General features: G+C 43.0%; 1 protein-coding gene across 2 annotated transcripts in view; it reads left to right on the plus strand.

Moving 5' to 3' along the window:
* PDIA5 (protein disulfide isomerase family A member 5) overlaps window positions 1-19,128 on the plus strand; it is a 91,999-nt gene that overhangs the window by 50,313 nt on the left and 22,558 nt on the right. For both annotated transcript variants that reach the window (XM_422097.8, XM_025152431.3), the window contains exons 12-14: window positions 10,918-10,988; window positions 12,035-12,198; window positions 14,596-14,726. In XM_422097.8, coding sequence (XP_422097.5) covers window positions 10,918-10,988; window positions 12,035-12,198; window positions 14,596-14,726 — 366 coding nt within the window. The remainder of the gene's footprint in view (window positions 1-10,917; window positions 10,989-12,034; window positions 12,199-14,595; window positions 14,727-19,128) is intronic.

Here is a 19,128-nt window from a genome sequence, read left to right on the forward strand (position 1 = left end):
GAAGTCTTGTATTGAAATTAAAGCCAGTTCAGCAGTGGGTTCTAAAAGTGTGTGCTCTTCATGCTGGAGAGTTACTTTTCACTGTGTTTTCATAGCACAAATGACCACTAACATTTTAAAGCCTACGTGTTCAGGATACCTTCTGTGGAACCGTGTCCTGATGTCACCATGAGCTGCAGCCTCCCTGGGGACGTTCAGTGAGTGCAGATCCCAGTAGCCACCCAGTTGTTGGGTGAGAGTTGGCAGCATCTCATGGTTGCTCCTTCTCTCTCTCACGTGCTATTTGCTGTAACATCTGTGGTCTGATACTGGTGCCAGGGGTAAAGGAGAGGAGAAAAGGCAGTTTGGCTTTACTGTGAGTATGCATTGACATTTTAAAGAATTAAACTCCTACAGTATTTTTCCTGCAGTATTTCTTCCTTATGTAGGAGCTTAAATTCATGTTAAGCCTGTCTTTCACCCAGTCTTCCTTATAGGTTGACTACTTAGGCGTTATATAAGTTATAGCTGCAGAGTGTAAGGTTAGGAAAAACATGGCTAGTGGGATATTGGAGCCGTTGCTGTTTTCTTTCCTTGATAAAGAAGGCAGGCGAGGAACACAGTTTATTTTTTCTTTGCTCCTTAATTTGTTCTTGGAAACTGCTTTGGAGATGCAGCCATGGCATTACCTCTTATTGCTCCCTCCTAGTATGAGGGAGGGAAGAATAAATCTTGATAAAAAGCATTACAGTTTGGATGTGTTGTTGAAATGTCTGAGAAATTCCTTTCCTGTCCTCAGATATTTTCTCTCCTTTTGTAAACTGGCCTGATAAATTACACAGTTAGTGTTCTCCAAAGCCAACTATTCAGCTGTGCTTGTCTTTAATTGTGCTGGGAGCTGTTTTATCAATTTAGATTTGGAAAAACAACTCTTCACACCCTCCTTCCCTTCCCTCCTCCTTCCCATACATTAAACTCCAAGGTTTTAAGCCACTTCGGGGACTCATTACTGAGAATGCCAACCAATTAGCCCAGCACAAGATGAAGGCATCCAGCTTCAAACCGAACAGCGGACTTGGATCTCTCCCTGACAGAGCACTGTCATTGGTGTCATTGGGTGTAGGCTTCTTCCTGCTGTGTGCGGTGAGATTAGGACATGGAAGTCTATTGCTCGTTTTATATTTAAAGTAAAGCAAAACCAAAACGTGCACACAAAATCAAGCCTGCTTTTTTTAAAACTGAGTTTTACAACTATAAATAAGTTTCCCTTTCAGACCCCCACTGGTTCCTCATGAAAGGTCTCCATGAAAGCAAACTACCACTGCAGCTAATGCTAATTGGTGCAGCTATTGGCAGCCTCAGCAGCAAGACCACAGGTTGAAAAGGCTGAGGAATTAATTTATTGTGTAGCCTAAAATATATATGTATATATATATATAAAAAAAAAAACTCTTCCAGCACAGGCCAGCAGCAGCATAGCATTGGCAGCTTGTAATAAATAAGTAAATACCATCATCTCAAGTTTTTCCATGCTAATTCATAATTCAAAGATGTTTATTTTTCTAAATGTAAACCATTGCAGTTGTACCAGTAGAGGTTAAAGGCATGTGGGTTATCCAGATAACAACACTGAATGTGGAATGGAGGGAAGTATCTTCCATTTTCTACTTGACCTGGCCATATCTGACATAGGAGTGACTTTGAAGAGAAAATGTTGGCAGTTTCCATTGGTTAGATTCATAGGTGGTTTCCCATGAGCAGCAAAAGTAGGGTCTACACCAGTATCTCTCCATACCTGTGCTGTTGTTTCCAGGTCTGTAGTTATGAATACCACTTTGTGTGATAGGGGCTCGTTATGCAGCAGAAGTTGAGGAGTTTTCAGAAAGTGGTTTACCCCTGGGAATGGCAGGGGGCTGGGAGTCAGGAGCTTGCCAGGATGTAGGCTTTGGTCAGGAAGCTGCTTTAGTTTCCTGAAGGGTCTTTATAAGCTTTGGCAACCCAACATTGTATGTGAGCTCTGCTTTTTAAATTGGACTTTCTGTACGGGCAGGGCTTTGAAAAGAATTGTGTTGGTTATTCAGTAATGATGTAATCAGAAGGAAATGAAGGCAAGCAGTTCTATGCTATGTTGCTGCAGTCTGAAAGGATTACTGGAGGCCCATAGAGTGTAAGTCAAGCTGTGAGTTTAACAGAAGCCATATCCAACTGAAAAAGCTGTGCTTGTCCATGAGATGATCCAGAAGAAGATCTGCGTGAGTCAAGGTGTGTGCTATGGGCTTGTTCCTGCTCCTTCTAGAAGAAATACTCTCCTTGTTCTTAGAGTAATTAGAAAAAGCTTCAGATAGGACAGACTTTCTGAACCATTAACGTGGTGGACCATTAGTTGGTCATAGCCATGTTTGGTTTGGTGGTGAAGCAGTGCAGATGTCAGGGTGGACTGGGGAGAGGCTGAGTGCCCTAGTCCCTGGAGGATGGAATTGTTGTGCTGAGGCACTGGGATGATGAATGGTGCTCTTCTGAAAGTCTGGATACTGAGGTGAAGAGATCATCTTCGGTTTCAGTATAATGTTTCCTGACTCTTTGCATCCTGTAGGTGTTACCTTTTAATGCTGCCTTAATGCATTTTTAATGGCATATATAATAAACGCATTCCCTGGATAAGTGTAAATTGGGCCAACTTTCTGTTCATTGAATGTATGCGCTTAGCTGGCAGGCTTCCTTAACAGATACATTCTTCATAGAAAAGAGGTAAATTCATGGCTCCTAGGTCTGCTTCCAGTGAAGTGATCAACTTCTGAGCGTTGCCGGTATCAGAATGTTGAGTACTGAGACACTCGGGTTCATCAATATTTAAAGCATACAAGTCTACAGTAGGATGGTGCTTGATGTGTGGTGCTTCTGTGTATGTGAATATCACCAAAAGAAATCTTGGGGAGTGCAGGTAGTTCAGTGCAGTGACCTGCTTCATTAAAGTAATTACAGCAATGATTTTCAGTGGAGATTTTAGGAGCACACTTAAACGCGAGTTCTTGAAAATGCAGCAAATTGATAAAAATGAAGAACCTGACATGGATTATTTTTCTTAATGACCATCCCACCTACGTTTCTTGGGGCTTAAACATAAAAAATCAATATGACTTTTAGTGGCACTTAATAGGAGTATGGAGAATATAAAAATCCTAGTAAGTAGGTTGTGCAGTAAAACTTGATAGGATATCTAATGAAAAGGGTGAGAATGGTAATGACAGACTACATTGTCTCTTCTTTGTCAGCCTTTTGATATTACAGCATGCTGTTTGTGTAAGAACATTCTTTTTGAAGCAGTTTGTGCTCTTTGAGCAGGGTAAAGTCATAAAGAGGATGATCCAGTGATAGAAAACGATAGCCTTGGCCTGGAGATGTAAAAGTTCAGTTCCTTGCCTTGCTTTGATTTGTACAGTTGTGACCCACGTTGCTAAACATTTCTGTCTGATACAGAGCAATTAGTTAAGGAAGACACTTATGAAGGCTATTCCAATCGAGAGAAGATCTTCCTTTAAACATGTGTCAGGTGGTGTGAAGGGAACGTTTAGTGTCTTTGGGGATTTGCTGTCCCATTTCCCTCCTTTCTGCAGCCTTCCTTCTCTCCCAAGAAGTCCTTATGGTTTAAGTGGGGCTGGGTGTCTCACCCTCTTCTCTTCTTCTCTGGGAGCGTTCCTTGTCAGAGTGACCTTTTGAAAGGCTTTTGTCCAGTGAAGGTCCTTCTTTGTGTGTGTGGGTTGTATGACTCTGTCCTGCAAACTTGACCCTAGAATACTCATAAGCTGTCAGTGCTCTTACGTTAAGTTCTAATAGGAGGGAGGCATAATTTATTTTTATAGGTTTACTTTGCTTGCCTGTAATGACCAGTTAACAGTAAGAATTAGTTATAAGAATTAAGTAACCAGGTTTATTTCTTCTGAAGTAGATTAATTTCCTTGCCTGGATGAGCTTAATATATTGTGCAGGGTTCTCATTTGGAAAGGGCCTTACAAATATTTCTGCCACTTAAATCATTACCAGCAAAGTTTTCATTATCAAATTTATCCTCCTAAATACTTAATGACTTCAATTCTTATTATCTTGTGGAAGACAGAGCAGGGGCTAACTTTACAGAGTGGATAATGGACAGAGAAACCTGCAGCGAAAGATTTCTTGCTTGTCATTTCCTTGTGCCCTTTCAGCTGGTGAGCTGGCAAATGATGCCATCTTTGAGTTGTTAATAAATGAACCCACTGCTTTAATACTGGGGTGTTGTGCTGGTGATGAAGGCATCTTTTGGGCCCTGATCACTTGTGGTTAGTGAGGATTCCAGTACGCCACTGCTATGTAGGTGAATGCATCTCAGCAGGTAACTGCTTTTGCTCTCATTTTGGACAAAAAGTGCATGCTGTGTGCAGTATCCCTTCCTGGTACTTGCCTTCTGTAGGTAACTTCTGTAACAGCTAATGTTGACCATTCCTTTTAAACCCTTACACCCTTCAATCTTCAGTGTGTTGGGATATCATTTCCTATGGAGATCTCAATTTTGCATCCATTTTGCTGTTTTTGTTTTTAATACTAAATGCATCCTAGGCACTTATTTGCTCGCTACGCTGTTTTCCTGAGCTGGGCAGTCACCACTGGTTTGTCTAACCTCAGCTCTTTAGTGTTTGCATGGCTAAGTTGAGAAAATACAGTCTTCCTTAGTGGCATGAGGGTGTGAGCCATGCAGCTTCTCTCCCTAGAATAAAATTTGGTTGATTTGTAATGGAGAAGGGGGGATATTTTTTAGAAATTGAATACGTATATTGTAGCAGGGAAGGAATCCTTCTGGTGGTACTTTTCATATATTCTCAATAATTTCACCTTCAGGCAGCCGTGCTGTTGTCTCTCTTTCACATTGCAAGATGAGATTAATTTTCAACACCTACTCAGGGCCATGTTCCTCTAAGCTGATGTAGGCAGCGTAATTCCTATCTCCTGATGCCAGCTGATCCACCTTCTTTTCCCTCCCAAGGGGATGATAGGAGGCACCATTGTCTCCCAACACTGACTCCTACCGATTGCGCCATGTAGCTTTGGCTAAGAGCCTGTGTAAGTGCTGCGTAATCTCCAACAGCTGGAAGCTGAAGCCAGATTTGGAATAGAAATGAGGAACAGTGTGATATTTTTGTTGTTAGCTCATGTTAAATAAAGACAGTGATTAGCTAGAGGGCTTTGCTGTGCATGCCTTGGTGCTGTGGAAGACAGGAGTGTGTTTTTCAAAAGTTAACTCCAGGAGCCAAGCTCCATTGGGGATCCTTGTAGGGTTAAACACAGAGATGACTCTGAGATCTTCCTCTGCTCAAATCATACAGGCCACTGGGGGGAAGCAGCCTGTGGCTGAAGTTTGCCTTAAAAAGGATATCCACCCTCTCCCCTGAGCTTTACGTCAGAAGAACTCATGCTCCAGCACAACCAGAGGCAGGAGCGTGTGTTATGCGGGAGGTTGTAAGACTTGTGTTCCCTTGGTCCCTCTGTGGGATTGTACAGTGTTACTTCCTCCTCTGCCCCAGGCTTACCTGTGCCAGGTGTGCTGCTGGCTGCAGATAGCTCTTCTGTTGGGGCAGGGGTATCTTGGGCACAGATGGGGCTCCTGGAGGGTACACTTGGTGAACTCAGTTACCACTTAATGTGATTTGCCTTATATAATGCGGTGATCTGATTGTCTTTTTGGAGGAAAAAACCCTACTATCTTGCACTTTAACTCTCTAGAGCAAATCTGCTGAGCTGCCTCAGTGAGGCTGAGGAAAATAATTATGCCAGCATGGATAAAAGATGATCAAGAATTGGATCTCAAATGCTTTCACCTCTATAGCCAAGGTGATTGAATACAGAATAGTAGAGGCTTGGCTGGCTCTGTGTGCATCCTTTTGCACAGGCAGGGTCAGGTAGCTCCTTACCCTCATAGGAGTCTCGCTGTGTCTGTAGGAATCCCTTGGTGGTGATCCAGGCGGGGCTGATGTTTGCCTTAGTGCCAGCAGCTCTGCACGTGGGACACCACGCTGACCCAAACTGCTGAAGCATTTCCTTATGCTTCCACGTTCCTCGTTCCTCTGAGTTCTCATAGCCTGGGTCACAAGCAGCCAGGCTTTGTGGACTGTTGCAACTGTTAAGTGAACATGGATCCAAGCCGTCTTGAAACATGTACCTGTGATAATGGGGAGAAAAAGCAGCTTCCATCATTGTTTGAACCCTCCCTGCCAAATTTGTGGATGATTTCCCACCAGATGTCTGCAATGCAGACAGCTAAATTATGCAAGGGAATCTGCAGCTGTTGTTCTTGTGCTCGCTGACAGTGGTAGAAGAGCTACAAGCTGTCTCACGTCAAACCATAGAGTAACTCTGTTATATTCTGCTTAAGAAATCTGCCTGGTAAAGACACTTGTGGCAGAAGAGAATCCATTTGTGTTCTCACGTAGGTGATGAGAGGGCTGGGGCTTCTCTATTCCTTGCTGAGCCCCCCAGGATTATTAGCACCTCCCCACCATGTACACGCTCCCACTTTAATATACACAAGTGGGACGTGTTTAGTGGACACGATGGTGATGGGCTGATGGTTGGACTATAGATGATCCTGGTGGTCTTTTCCAGCCTTAATGATTCTAATCATATGGGCTTAAACGTAAAGCAGGGCGCATGTAAGGGCTGGCTATTCTGTGGTGTTGAGAGGTGACTGCTTGTCTGGGATTGAGAATAGAGAAACCGAAGGTATTTCTCCTTGTGTTAAATGCTTAGAAGAGTAAAGGTGTAACTGAATTATTTTAGATTATTTTTTTCTTGCAATTGTTTACCAAATCTGTGAATGTATTCTGAACTGCTGTTGACTCAGTTGCTGAGAGCAGGGCATGTGTTGTGCTTCGAATTTGTGTTCTCATCAGGTTGATGGAACTATTTTGGTATGCAGCTATAAATGTGTGTGGAGATGGCGTGATGTGATAATAGCTGGGACACGATAACAGCACCCAGGCAGTCCGTGGATAGCAGAAATCTAATGATTCTTTAAAATATTTATTTGCAATTTAATTAGTCTCTGGGGTTCTCCATGCCAGAAATTCCTTATCCCCAGTTGCCTGGATGTTGGCCTTTATCTCTTGCTTGTCACATACACTTCTGTTCCTCAGCCAATGTTGTGTTAAAATGCGAGGATTTTACCAAAACCTAGTGTTTAATTGTATAACTGTACTAACCTGAAAGAAGGAAACAATAAATAACAGATAAACAGAGTTTTATGTTCTGGGGCCAGCACTAAGACAGCACGTGCAGGAGCTTAGCTGAGGATGCTCGGCTGCTTCTCTGCCTGTCCTCTGCAGGCAAAACTGGGTGTTAGCAACGGGAGTGCTTATGTTATTTCCTTCTGTAAATGTTTGCAGCATATGCACTCTGAATGGTGTCTGCAGCAATGCCAAACAGGCTGCCATAAATGAATACAGATACTTAGGAGAGAAATTGCTTGGTGCATTTCCCACCATTGGTGTGTCACACACCAGCATCACTCTGTCCACGCTTGGCCATCCCTCTTTGCAGGAGTACAGTCATACTCTGGAAGGACAGAGTGGTGGCTGAGTGCTGCCCTGTAGTGGAGTTCTGGAGGGAGGTGCCCTGTTTAAATGGAGGAACCCATGGTGGCCTTTATTCTAGGAGTGCAGGTGAGCTGTGACAGCTGCACTGAAGGAAGGAGCTGTTTATCCACCAAACTTTGTGACCAACGTGAAAGTAGATTATAAATAAATTGGGAAAACAGAATTCTTGCTTTGTTTAGGCATCTCTTTTAGCCAGTTAGCAAGAGCCTGTCTTGTACCAGAAGTCCTAGCACTGATTTTTCTAGGCTTTACCTTTTAACGCTCTTCCTTTTGACTTACACTGTGTGCTCTTTGCCATTTGAGCACCTTGGACCCTGCATCTCTGTGCACATTGAGCCACATGATGTACTTAGAGGACATCCAAGGTGCCCAGGCCTCACAGCCCACCTGCAGAACCAGACACCCACCTACAGGACAGAGGGAACCTGTCCTTTTCTTCTGCGGGAGCAGAATGAGGCTGGGGGAGTGGTGGCTGTCACTCTGGTGTTCCCACTAGCCCTGGCCCACAGTAGGCTGTAGGGCATCCTTGAGTTGGCTGTGATTTCTCATCTCACCTGGGACTGAATGGCTTGCTTCCCACAGTCCTGTCGTTGTAGCATCAGTATAGACGTGACACAACACTGCGTCTTCTCAGAGCACATCTGTCAGAAGTGCCCCCTGCAGAGCTGTGGGCATCCTTCCACTGTCTCAGCAGACCTTATGCAGCACATCAAAACATCTGGGCTGAGAGCCTGTGGGGTTGTTATTGTTTTCCCGTTCATTTTATTAACAGAAAATGCCTAGAACTAGAGGAGCTTAGTGCAGGGGGACGCAGCTGCTGTTGAAGAACATAACATGACAATCAAAGGAGAGGCGGTGACCTTGGTATTCATTTAAATGACTTTTTCATTGGCATTGAATTTAATGGCAATCCTCGCAGGACTATTGAAGGGTAGGATAAATAATTGTAGGAGAGATGAATGGATTTGCAGTGTGTGGATCTGACTTCTGACTGGTCTCTCCACCCTCTGCCATGGTAGATGGGAACAGGCTGTGGCAAGCAATAGCAAAATTCTTATAAAGATGGCCAGATAAACATCATTTCTCGTGGGAGAAGCTCTTGAGGTTTCTTGTCCCAGCTTCAGGCTTTTCTTCCAGACTGGCACATCGTACCGTCCTCTGCCAGGGCTCCAACAGGCGTTGCATGATAAAGATTTGAGGACTTCATCTTGCATTTAAATGCCTTTAAAGACCTGAACCTGCCTTCCCTGTATGTTAAGTGTGAGTTAGCTAGCTCTGAGTGCCCTAATGGAGCTGTAGGTGTCCCTGTTCATGGTAGGGGACTTGGAATAAGATGGCCTTTGAAAGTCCCTTCCAACACCAAACACTTCTGCGATTCTAAGTCTGTCGTGCTGTATCTGTGTGATGTTTGTGAAAGAACCCAGAATGCTGAGACTTCATAGTCTGAATATATTTATCCAAAATTATATTTACATAAATTTCAAATGCTTAGGATTGTTTGTTTGTTTATTTTTTATATACCTGGGCAAAGTATGCCTAGCTCAGTTCCTTTTTTCTCTGCATAGGTATGTGAAAATTGAAGTTGTTTGGTGCTTTCAGTTGGTCAGATCTAGTATTTGTGACTGTGGAATATAACATAGATAGATCCAGTATCCAGAGCACTGTTTGGTCAGGCTGGAGCTAACACATTGTAACACCTGCCAAGGTGAACTTACTTCTGCAGAAAAGTCTTTTTTTTTTTCCCCCCTCAAACAAATGATTTGAGCTAATTCAGTGAAGTTCCCGGGTACGTGAGCTGTGATTTGAGCTGCCCCTTACTTAAAGCAAGGAAGAGCACTAAATGAGTAAAGTTCCCAGCTCTTAAAGGAAGAAATAAATCAATTCAGGCAGGTGTCAAAGGGAGCTGTCAGCCCATTCCAGAAAGCCATATGCCTGCAAGTTGTCTGTGGGTGGCAAATAAATCATTTTGCCAGCCTCTTTTGTGTTCTTACCCAAGACGAGCAGTGCTGAGGCAGTAACTCTTCCTCAGCCTTTTTCAGCCTCTTCCCAAATTCACCTCCGAATCTTTGTCAGGTTTGTGTCTGGTTGTTGTCAGGCATCCCATTAGTGGGAGTCAGAGTGACACGGAGATTCAGTTCTGGCTTGATTCACTTTTAGACAATGGTGTAAAAATAACCCCAACCCTTTTTGCCTGATGCCTCAGGAGCTGATATTGCTGAAGCCGTCCTGAAACACATTTCTAGCTGTATTTGCTGCTACAACTTCTGGAGGCTCAGCAAAGTCTTAACTTTCAAGTGCCTGTTCCAACAATAACAGCTGAAGAAAGATAAGCAGGCTGCGCTGCAACCGAGAGGAGAAAGCATGGTGAGGTCTTGCGGGGTTGCATTGTGCTAGGGCAGGCAGCAGCAGAAGGGTCGTGCAGTGCACCTGGTGGTAGCTCTGCATCTGCAGTTGGTGCACCAAGGCTGTGCATCAGTGCCGCTGCTCCCCCCTCAAGGCTCAGCATCCCCCTGTGTCTCAACAGGACTTTTACGTGGTCCTGAAGAGCTCAGTTTGCCTGGAAGCAGCTGTACCAGGTGAAAGCATTTTAATTTGCACCCAGATAGTTTATTTTAAATCTGTTTTTCTTCATTCATTCATTTTACTTTATTATTATGTCAGCACTGAGCAGTGAAGTAACGACAGATCTCTCTGGAGAACTTGCACGAGCAAGGAAGCACCATTATCTTCGTTTAACAGGCCCTACTTATGTTGAGAACATATGTGGTGGTGTAATTACGCTGACGTGATTAAAGCAGTGCAAATCCTTGCTAGAGGGACACACCACACCAGTGTAAAGTGTGGCTTATCATCGGTGCAGTTTAGTTCAAATTACACAACTCTATTAAGCTGTGCTAGCATGAGCCTCTGCTTAAAGTCAGGAAGTCATGTGAGAGTCTGTATTGTTTCTTTTAAATGCAGATAAAGGTTTGGAAACTAAAATGGGTGAGCTCATGCCATGCCCAAGAGTGTGCTAGAAGTGGTGGGCTTGAGCAGTACTGTGAATAGAGCTTCAGGGAGAGAAGTGGTCTGGGTGTGAATCTGTGGAGTTTTCTAAATCTTTTTTAAGAAGCTTAAATTCTTTGTTCAAATTGTTGTGACTGCTTTGGAAACATCCTAAATCATAGTAAGTCTTTACTAATAAGGCAAAATGCATACTGAATTCTAGTAGATCTCTACCGCCCTACCACATGGGCTTGGATTTTGGTAATGGCTGGATGGGTCAGTGAATAACCACGATGTGTACAACTTAACTGGATCTTTTTTTTTTTGGCAGGGTGTGGGCACTGTAAGAAGATGAAGCCAGAATATGAGAAGGCTGCAGAGTTTCTCCATGCAGGCAGTGATGTAAGCTAATTTCCTTTATTACATCCTTCAAATAATCAGTAATAAATAACTGGAGTAATAAAAGTGGCTTTTCTCCCTACAACAAATTCAGCTGTTCTCATCCTCCCACAGGACCCTTCAAAATGTGCTTCCAAAGTACAGTCTCATCGCTAATGCATGAGGCCTGCCAAAGTCTTAGAAAGAACATTCTGTCTTGAACGAAAACAAAATCGAAAAACGTTTATGTATTCTGCTGCAGGCCTTGTACATAATATGATCAAATCCAAAAAGGATTTTTTTTCTGCTTTATTTAAAGGCATTGAATGTGAAGAAACAGACTTTTATTTATGAATTAGATTTGGAAAAAAAAAAACAAAGGGGGTTGATCCCTTTTTCATACATCCTGCTTTTATGGTTGCATCACTCCATTAGCGTCATCTTAAGTGCTCCATCAGCATAGCTGGAGTGAAGACTCTTGATAGTATAAGTATTAGTGGTATTGATCCAGCCTTGCTCTGTGTACGCCATGCAGAAATAGGATTCATCTTCCCAAACTTCAGACATCTCCGTTGGAGACATCTGGCTGGAGTCACTGTTGGAGAAGAACAGGGAGGTATGCAGAAGAAAGAACAGATCAGTCACATCCACCAAGTCTCTGTTCTCCCATGATTGTCAAGGTCGTCCATGTAAAGTTACCCACAAGTCAGGAAGAAATCAATTTGCCTTCAAATGCACCTTTAACAATTTATTTTTCCTGGGAGAAATGGACTTGTGGGAGGAAATGCCCTTCCTTGGAGCAGCTCTTAAGCACTACAGAGAGAATCGTCCATAAGAAATCTTGTCAGAAGGGGGAAAGAGGATGAGTAATAATACACTGGTTACATTCAGCCCATAAGATATCCCTTCCTGGCTTTGCATCAGCCCTGTGCCTTTCTGTATATCTACACCGAGAACCTGTGAAAGCAAAGCAGCTAGATTGAGTAATTAATTGCCCCCAAGTCCACTGCTTCTTGCCAAAGGTATGTGTGTGCTTTCTTTTGATTTACAGCTGTTTGCTTCTGTTGTAGAGCCCAGGTGTCCTTGCAGCAGTAGATGCTACCGTCAACAAAGCACTGGCAGAAAGATACCACATCTCAGGGTTTCCTACTGTGAAGTACTTTAAGGATGGAGAAGAGAAATATACTCTGCCACACCTCAGAACGAAAAAGAAGATCATCGATTGGCTGCAAAAGTAAGTTCTGCCTGCTGCCTCCTGAAGTCTGCTTTTCTGAGGAAGCAAATCTTAAATCTGGCTTCATCAGCTGCTTAAATCCCTTGCTAACAGAAGCAAATTGAATTCCAGTATTCAAAGCCATACAAACATGTATGTTAATTGTGATCTCTAATACACCAAATCCTTTATTTGCTGCGGGGTTATTCATAGTTGTCCTGGTAATTCTTTCCCCAAGTAAATATTTTTCAAATGTACGCTAAGCCTCTCTCCAGAGAAGGAATAGCAATGGCTCTGAAAAATAAACAGAATGTTTGTTGTTCCCTCTTTATACCGAGCAGCAGACTTCACTCAGTAACTGAAGCTCTGTAGTTGCACTTTTCTCCTTCCAGCTTTTCAGAGCCAATGCCTGCACTGCCTGCTGTGTGAGGCTGAAGGAAAGGCACCCAGACCAACAGAAGCAGCACCCACCTGTCTGCACCTCCCTGCTTTCCTCGAGTGATGTGCTAAAATATGCATGAGTTGGTGTATATTGAAAATAACTTTCTTCTTTGAAATGAAATGATTTGTACAATCTCAAAATATTTTAGAATGGGAATGTGTTTATTTAAGCACTGTAGTATGAAGTATTTCCACGTTCAGTGGAAAACTTCTGTGTCTTGTGAAGCTTTAAAATCGTTTAATCATTAAGTGCAGATGGTGTGAGGAGTGTAATTTTAATTTTTCCAACTCCTATTTGATCGGGGGAGGGTGTTTGCATCTGAGTGCTTCAGGTCAGGTAACAAGTTGAGCCTGGCAGCATCTTTGTTGTGTGTTGAGCCGTTTTGTCTACCCTGTATATTCACAGACAGTACTCTTGGCCTCTTTGCTTACACAGGCTGCTGTGTCAATAGTGGGTGTTAAATCGCTGGCTAGTTTCACCAGTCTGTTGGAGGATTTTGAGCACGATGGGGTTTTTGTTGTATGAAGTACTCAGGTTGATGCTGCGTGTTCATATCGGCAGGTGAATAATCTCTGAGGAGGAGGATGTTCATCCCTCCCAGATCCAGCTGTGTTGCTGGAATACTTTTATCTACGAGTTAACATGGGCAATACGGCCTCCTTGTCTCCTAGTCTAACTGCTAGATGCTTTGCCCATGAGAGGTGCAGTAGAATAAGATCCTTATTTGCTGATGTGGGATGAAATTGTTATAGCTTCTCTGAAGTTGGTAGATATAGGGATGCATGTGGGGTACAGGCTAGAGATAAAATTGCTGCTTGTGGAAAGCTATCTTGTTTAGTGGACTGGCTGGGACAGCATGGGTTTCAGCTCCATTTCCCAGTCTTTGTTGGGCTTGTAGTCTGTGCTGCCACACTATGTTGTTAGCAGTATTTGTGTAGCTTATTTCTGGTCAGCACAGGGAGGTCTGTGTGAGATGAACTCGCACCTCTGACTGTAACTGTAATCGATGATAGCTCACACCAAGAGTGTTCATGTGAAAGCTCAGATCAGCTGCCCTAATTCTATTGGTAGCAGCTGGCAAATCGATACCGATGGAAACACGATGGATGTCCACCAAGTGACTTTGAGAAGAACTTTAAAAATTGAGACTTTTCTCTGCTTAGTTTTTATGCACCTGATACAACTTAATGTGTCATTCCAAGTGACAGGAAAGTCTAAAAAGCTAATTTATTACCAAGGCTACATATGAAGGTCTTCATACCGTGGCTCCATTCTGATGATTTTATATAAGTAATCACTATTTAAGAATACAGCAGGAATGAATTTAATGAGTCTGTGAGCTGGTGAATAGCAGAAGTTTTGTTAGAGGTGCTCTAGATATGCAGGATTGCTCTGATCTAGTCAGTATGTGCAGTCATAATTGAAACATGACATTCTCTTTATCAAGGTAAAATATTCCAGTTCAGTCACCCCCAGCCTTCCGAGTGGAATGATACTTATTATTGCATCCTGGCTTTAATATCTGAATTCAAGAGAGGGTCATGAAATTCTTTATAGAAGTTTGTGTGACGGCAATAAAGAGAACAAAAAGGAAGTTTGAATGGAAGACGCTGTCCTATATTGGTTGCCTTTTGATTCCATCTGCTTGCTGTTCTCAATTCATGCCTACAGTGATATTAGGAGCAATGTTCTTTCCAACCAGATGTTGGATATAATGTAGGAGGTCTTTGTTCTGCATACCTATTCATATACTTCAATAAGATCACTTAAATTTGATTTTTATTGAGTTACAGAAAATAATAAGCATCTTGTTGTTACTTGATGTTGGAAATATTGAGCATGTTTTCCTAACGCACAGACTCCCTAATGGATTGTTTTGCCTTGGTTCCCTCAGGGTAGCTGTGACCAGGACGTGATGCCTGTTCACATGTTTCCAGAAACATTTTCAAACTGATTTCACTTCTTTTCTTTTCTAGTCCTGAAGCACCACCTCCACCCGAGCCTGCATGGGAAGAAAAACAGAGCAGTGTTGTCCATCTTGCTGGAGAAGACTTCAGGGAGTCCTTGAAGAAGAAGAAGCACACCCTTGTCATGTTCTACGCACCGTGTGAGTACACACTTCTGCATGTGGTTGAGTTTTACAAGCCCTACAGCTTATGAAATGGCAAATTAATTCCCCTCCTGTCCTCAGGCTTTGTAAGGTTAAAGAACTGATTCTGAATATAACTGCTTGGGGCACTATCCTATGTGTCTTTATAAACTGGAAACAAAACAGTATGCAGCATTTATTTAAAGAGTTACTGTGTTAATGCAGGCACCAAAGCAGGCAGGGGAGCAAAAAGGAAACAAATTTATTTTCCTCTGCAGCACTTTATGGTCCACATAACAAAATGTGATCTTTTATAGTAGGACAATGGGCACAGAGAGCCTGGACCATTAGTGCAGCACTTCAGAAGTGAAATTGATACAGTAGTGTAGGAGGAATCACCCCCCAGAGGAAGAAAGCAAATTTTGATGAAATAAATTTTGTCCATAATAACTCTACATCTAAATTTCAACTCAGAATATTGGCATAGCTTCACCTTTTGGGACTGTTTTGCATGCATCACACACATGCTTTCTTTTTAAAGCTTCAAAGAGTATTTCTAGTGAAGTTTTGAATCAAGCTCTTTGTAAGTTAGGTGAACAGGATGAAAATGAGAAAATGCCACAGGTTTACCCCTTCCCTTCATATTAGATGGCTTCTGGAGGTACATGCCATTTCCAGGCATCTGTTTATCTCTGGATATGCCTTTAGTTCTTGATGTATTACTGCAGCTTGGAGAATTGCCTCTTTGAGTTTCCTCTGTTGTCTCAGGGGCAGGTGGACTCAGTACAGGTGCTTAATTTTGGTGAAGTTCTCCAAAGGGAGAAGATAGTTCTGGCACTCAGTATTAGGTAGTATTAATTTGCTTTTATAGCACAGTGACTCAGCCTCCCAGTATGTGAGAAATTCTTCCCAGTCAGATGGGTAGCCCTGCTGGTCACGGATAACCTTTGAGATAAGCAGTAGTCAATGTGGTTCCATAAAAAAGAAGGTGTTTTTCAGAAAGAGGGTTCCTTGATGGATAATCAGGCAGCTCCTTGTTTTGCTTGTCTTTTAGAGAGTTAGACGTGAGTGGTTTGGGGCTCCTCAGGAGCCCTGCTGAATGTGCTTATGGAGAGATAGGAAGGGTACAGTTCAGAAGGAAAGTTTCTGGAAGGTTGTAAAAGAAAAGGGAAAGGGGCTTAATCCCTCCCATCTCAACTCCAGTTCCCACCATTTATTGGCTGAAAATTGCCCTTGTGCTCCTGATTCATGGATCTCAACCAGTTTAGAGTAAGGTGCAACTTGAAAATCAGATGTGAAATAGTTTTAGGGGTTGCTCTCTCTCAGCTCTCTGTGGAAAGTTCTCTTATTTCTCTGTTTTTTTTTTTTAGCTGCATCACTTGGAGGCACTTAAGTTTTGTTGTCTTCAACTGCGTGTTTAAAGCAAAGGCACTGAGTGCAATAAGGACAGAGCTCTCAGGGTTGAAAGGACAAGGCAGCTCCCACTGCTTGCAGGTAGTGCTGAGCAAAGGTCAGCCTGTCCATGTCTTTGTGAATGGGCTGTAAAAGCAAGGTGTGCATGATGGAACACCGAAGGGCTGCCTTGAAGAACCAACCTGATGCGTTCTTCTTGCACTGCATGGATACAGTGCTGTGTGAGATAAGCTGTGTGCGAGACAGGTTGGTATTAACTGAAACCAATTCTGGACTTCCCACGACTCATAAGGCAGCATTACTGTTGTCAGTATGTGGGTCATGCACAGCTTCTGTTGAGGCAGATGTGCTTTTTGTGAATGTGGAAGTACCTGTGTGCAAAGTATAAAGCACGCACACAAATTGAGTGCAACAAGCCTGCTCTTTGTTGGTTGCAGGGAAAAGTAGCCAATGAATATTTTAAATCTCTTTTCTGTGAAATAATTATTAGCGCAATAGAACAGTACAAACCATTCTATCTGTCTGGTTTTCTACAGTGATAATGTGCTAAATTTGATAGATTACTTTTTGTTTACCGTCTTCTCAATCTCGAGACCTCTTAGAGCTTACATTGCCAATTAGTCTTAACTTGCTTATTTCAGTGCAGCAGGAGCACCGCTAAAATTGCCAGCCCCCCTTTATATCAAGTAATTTTCTTGTTCTATTCAGATCCATGTCTCAGGTCACTGCAGACTCACAGTATGTTATTCCATTCACTTGTGACTCTGTGACAGTATTTGTTACACTTCCACATATGCTGAGATATTTTAGGACTAGGGGTGTGTGTATACATGCATATATAAAGTATGTTTATATATAAATATTTATACTAAGAAATGTATCTCTCGTCTCCTATTAGAATTTAAAACAGAATGTTGAGTATTCTGACCTTTGTCAGAAAGCTCTCTAAAGCTTTCAGCTGGAGTGACAGACCTTTAGGCAAAGGCCACTGATATATATCTTACATCCAAATTAAAATGAGATCTGGCTTTTCTGTGCTTTCCAGTCCAAATTATTTAGTATTTATAGAAGAACCATCAATCTGCTGCAATGCAGATAACTCTGGACTCAGCTGAATGATGCTTTAATGGTACTGAACAGTGCTTCACAGTGATTTAGCTCCAGAAGAGAGGAGTGCTGCATCCACATGAAAAAGATGGGGAACTCGTCACCTATTTTCAGGGTGATGGAGTAAAGCATAAAGGTTATCCCTGGTACCTGTGGAATATTTTAAGGACTGAGAATGTGAATTGGAACTCTTGAAAGTGCCAGAAAAAAATCTGCTTTTGTGGACTTGACGCTCACAGAGAATGATGTCCATGATTTCACATTCCCATTGCTCCCTAGTGGCACTTCAGTGCTCTGTAATAACTCACTGGGGGCAGGAAGCAGCAGTAAGGGCAGCTCCTCATTGCTGACTGGGGGCAGAAGTGCCAGTCGCAGAAAACTACTGCTGCTTGCCCCAGTTAGTGCCTCACACCTCATCTTTGTCCTGGTGTCCCCTGGGTACACCGTAGGTGAGGACTGATCCTTGTCTGTGGTGCTAAGGGCCAGCACCTGGGGCAGGCTGCTGACATCTGTGCTGCGTAGTTCCTGGCCTAGCCCTCCAGTGGACTCTTGTGGGCCTGAGGTTTAATTGTCACTACATCTCCCCTTACCAGGTTCAAAATCCCTAAAATAAAAGGAAGGCAATGATGCAGTGTGCTCAAGCGAAGCACAGTGCCACAAGTGTGTATTGTGTCCTGGGGGCTAGCATGAGGGGTTTAAGGAGCATTCATAAGCAGTAGTACCGTTGCACAAGCAATCAAGAGGTGTTTTGAGAGGACCTGTGGGATCTGTCTCTGTGCTATTTCTATAGGCCAGCCCTTGGAGTAGTGGATACCATTGGCTACTCCAGGTTTCCTTTTATATCTGGTTAGTGTAATCCAGAAACGGAGAGAGGAGTGTTTGGGATCACTTTCCATCTAGGATGACTTTTCTTTTTCTTTTATCCTCACTTTTTGTTCATACAGCTTATCTGAATGTGTTCTATCTGCGTTTCTTACTTTGTGAGCTCTCTCCACTCCGTTACCCCGGATAATTGAGATTTGACTTTGCCAATGCATTAAATTTTAACCTCCTCCTACTGTAGCACTGGAAACTGTGCAAAACAGAACCAGTTGGTTGTTGATTAGTTGTCAGAATCGCAAAGGGCAATGAAGCTCCAGTAAATAAAGTGTCTTCTCAGTTGGAAATGGTTTTGCTGCATGACTCAAGCTGAATTAAGTGGAAAAAAAAAAAGTGATAGAGGCTTGAAGGCTGAGTGAAGCAATGTGTGCATTTTTTGGTGAAATAGCAACATCCGGATTTTCTTCAGGAAGGTACTTTTGAATCTGACCCAGACTTGTGTCTGGAAAAGCCTTTGCAGTCCTACATGGAATTTCTTTTCAAGCAGATGCAAAGCCCCATGCCAAATTGACGGCCATCACATTCTCTAAGTGAACTTCACGTGGTTCATTCTTGCTCCTTGCCCTTCCCTGGGATTTAACGTGCCTTTCTGATGTTGTAGTTTGGTGATGTGACCATCAAGTTGTTAGCTTTTCTTGGGTGATGCTCCTTCAAGAATCATAGAATCTCCAGAGTTGGAAGGGATGTGTGATGATTGCTGCATCCAATTCATAGCTCCACATAGGACCACCCAAGCTTAGGTTAGGTCTTTTCTGCACTTGTTGAAACGGTTCAGAGCTGGGGACACAGAGCCCATAGATATGCAATCCAGAACACCTCAGGCAGAGCTTCCCCACGAGGTCACAGCAGCTGATTCACTCCCTATGCTCAGCACTAATGAGGCAGTACTGGAGTGTTGTACCTAGTTCTGGGCTTCCCAGCACAAAAAGGATGTGGATGAGCTGTAGTGAGTGCAACAGAGGGGTAGTTTGGTGGTTGGTTTGGAGTTTTTTGGGGGAGAGAATGTGTTGGTTTGGGTTTT

The sequence above is a fragment of the Gallus gallus genome, chromosome 7 (assembly GCF_016699485.2).
Source record: "Gallus gallus isolate bGalGal1 chromosome 7, bGalGal1.mat.broiler.GRCg7b, whole genome shotgun sequence".
Lineage (NCBI taxonomy): Eukaryota > Metazoa > Chordata > Aves > Galliformes > Phasianidae > Gallus > Gallus gallus.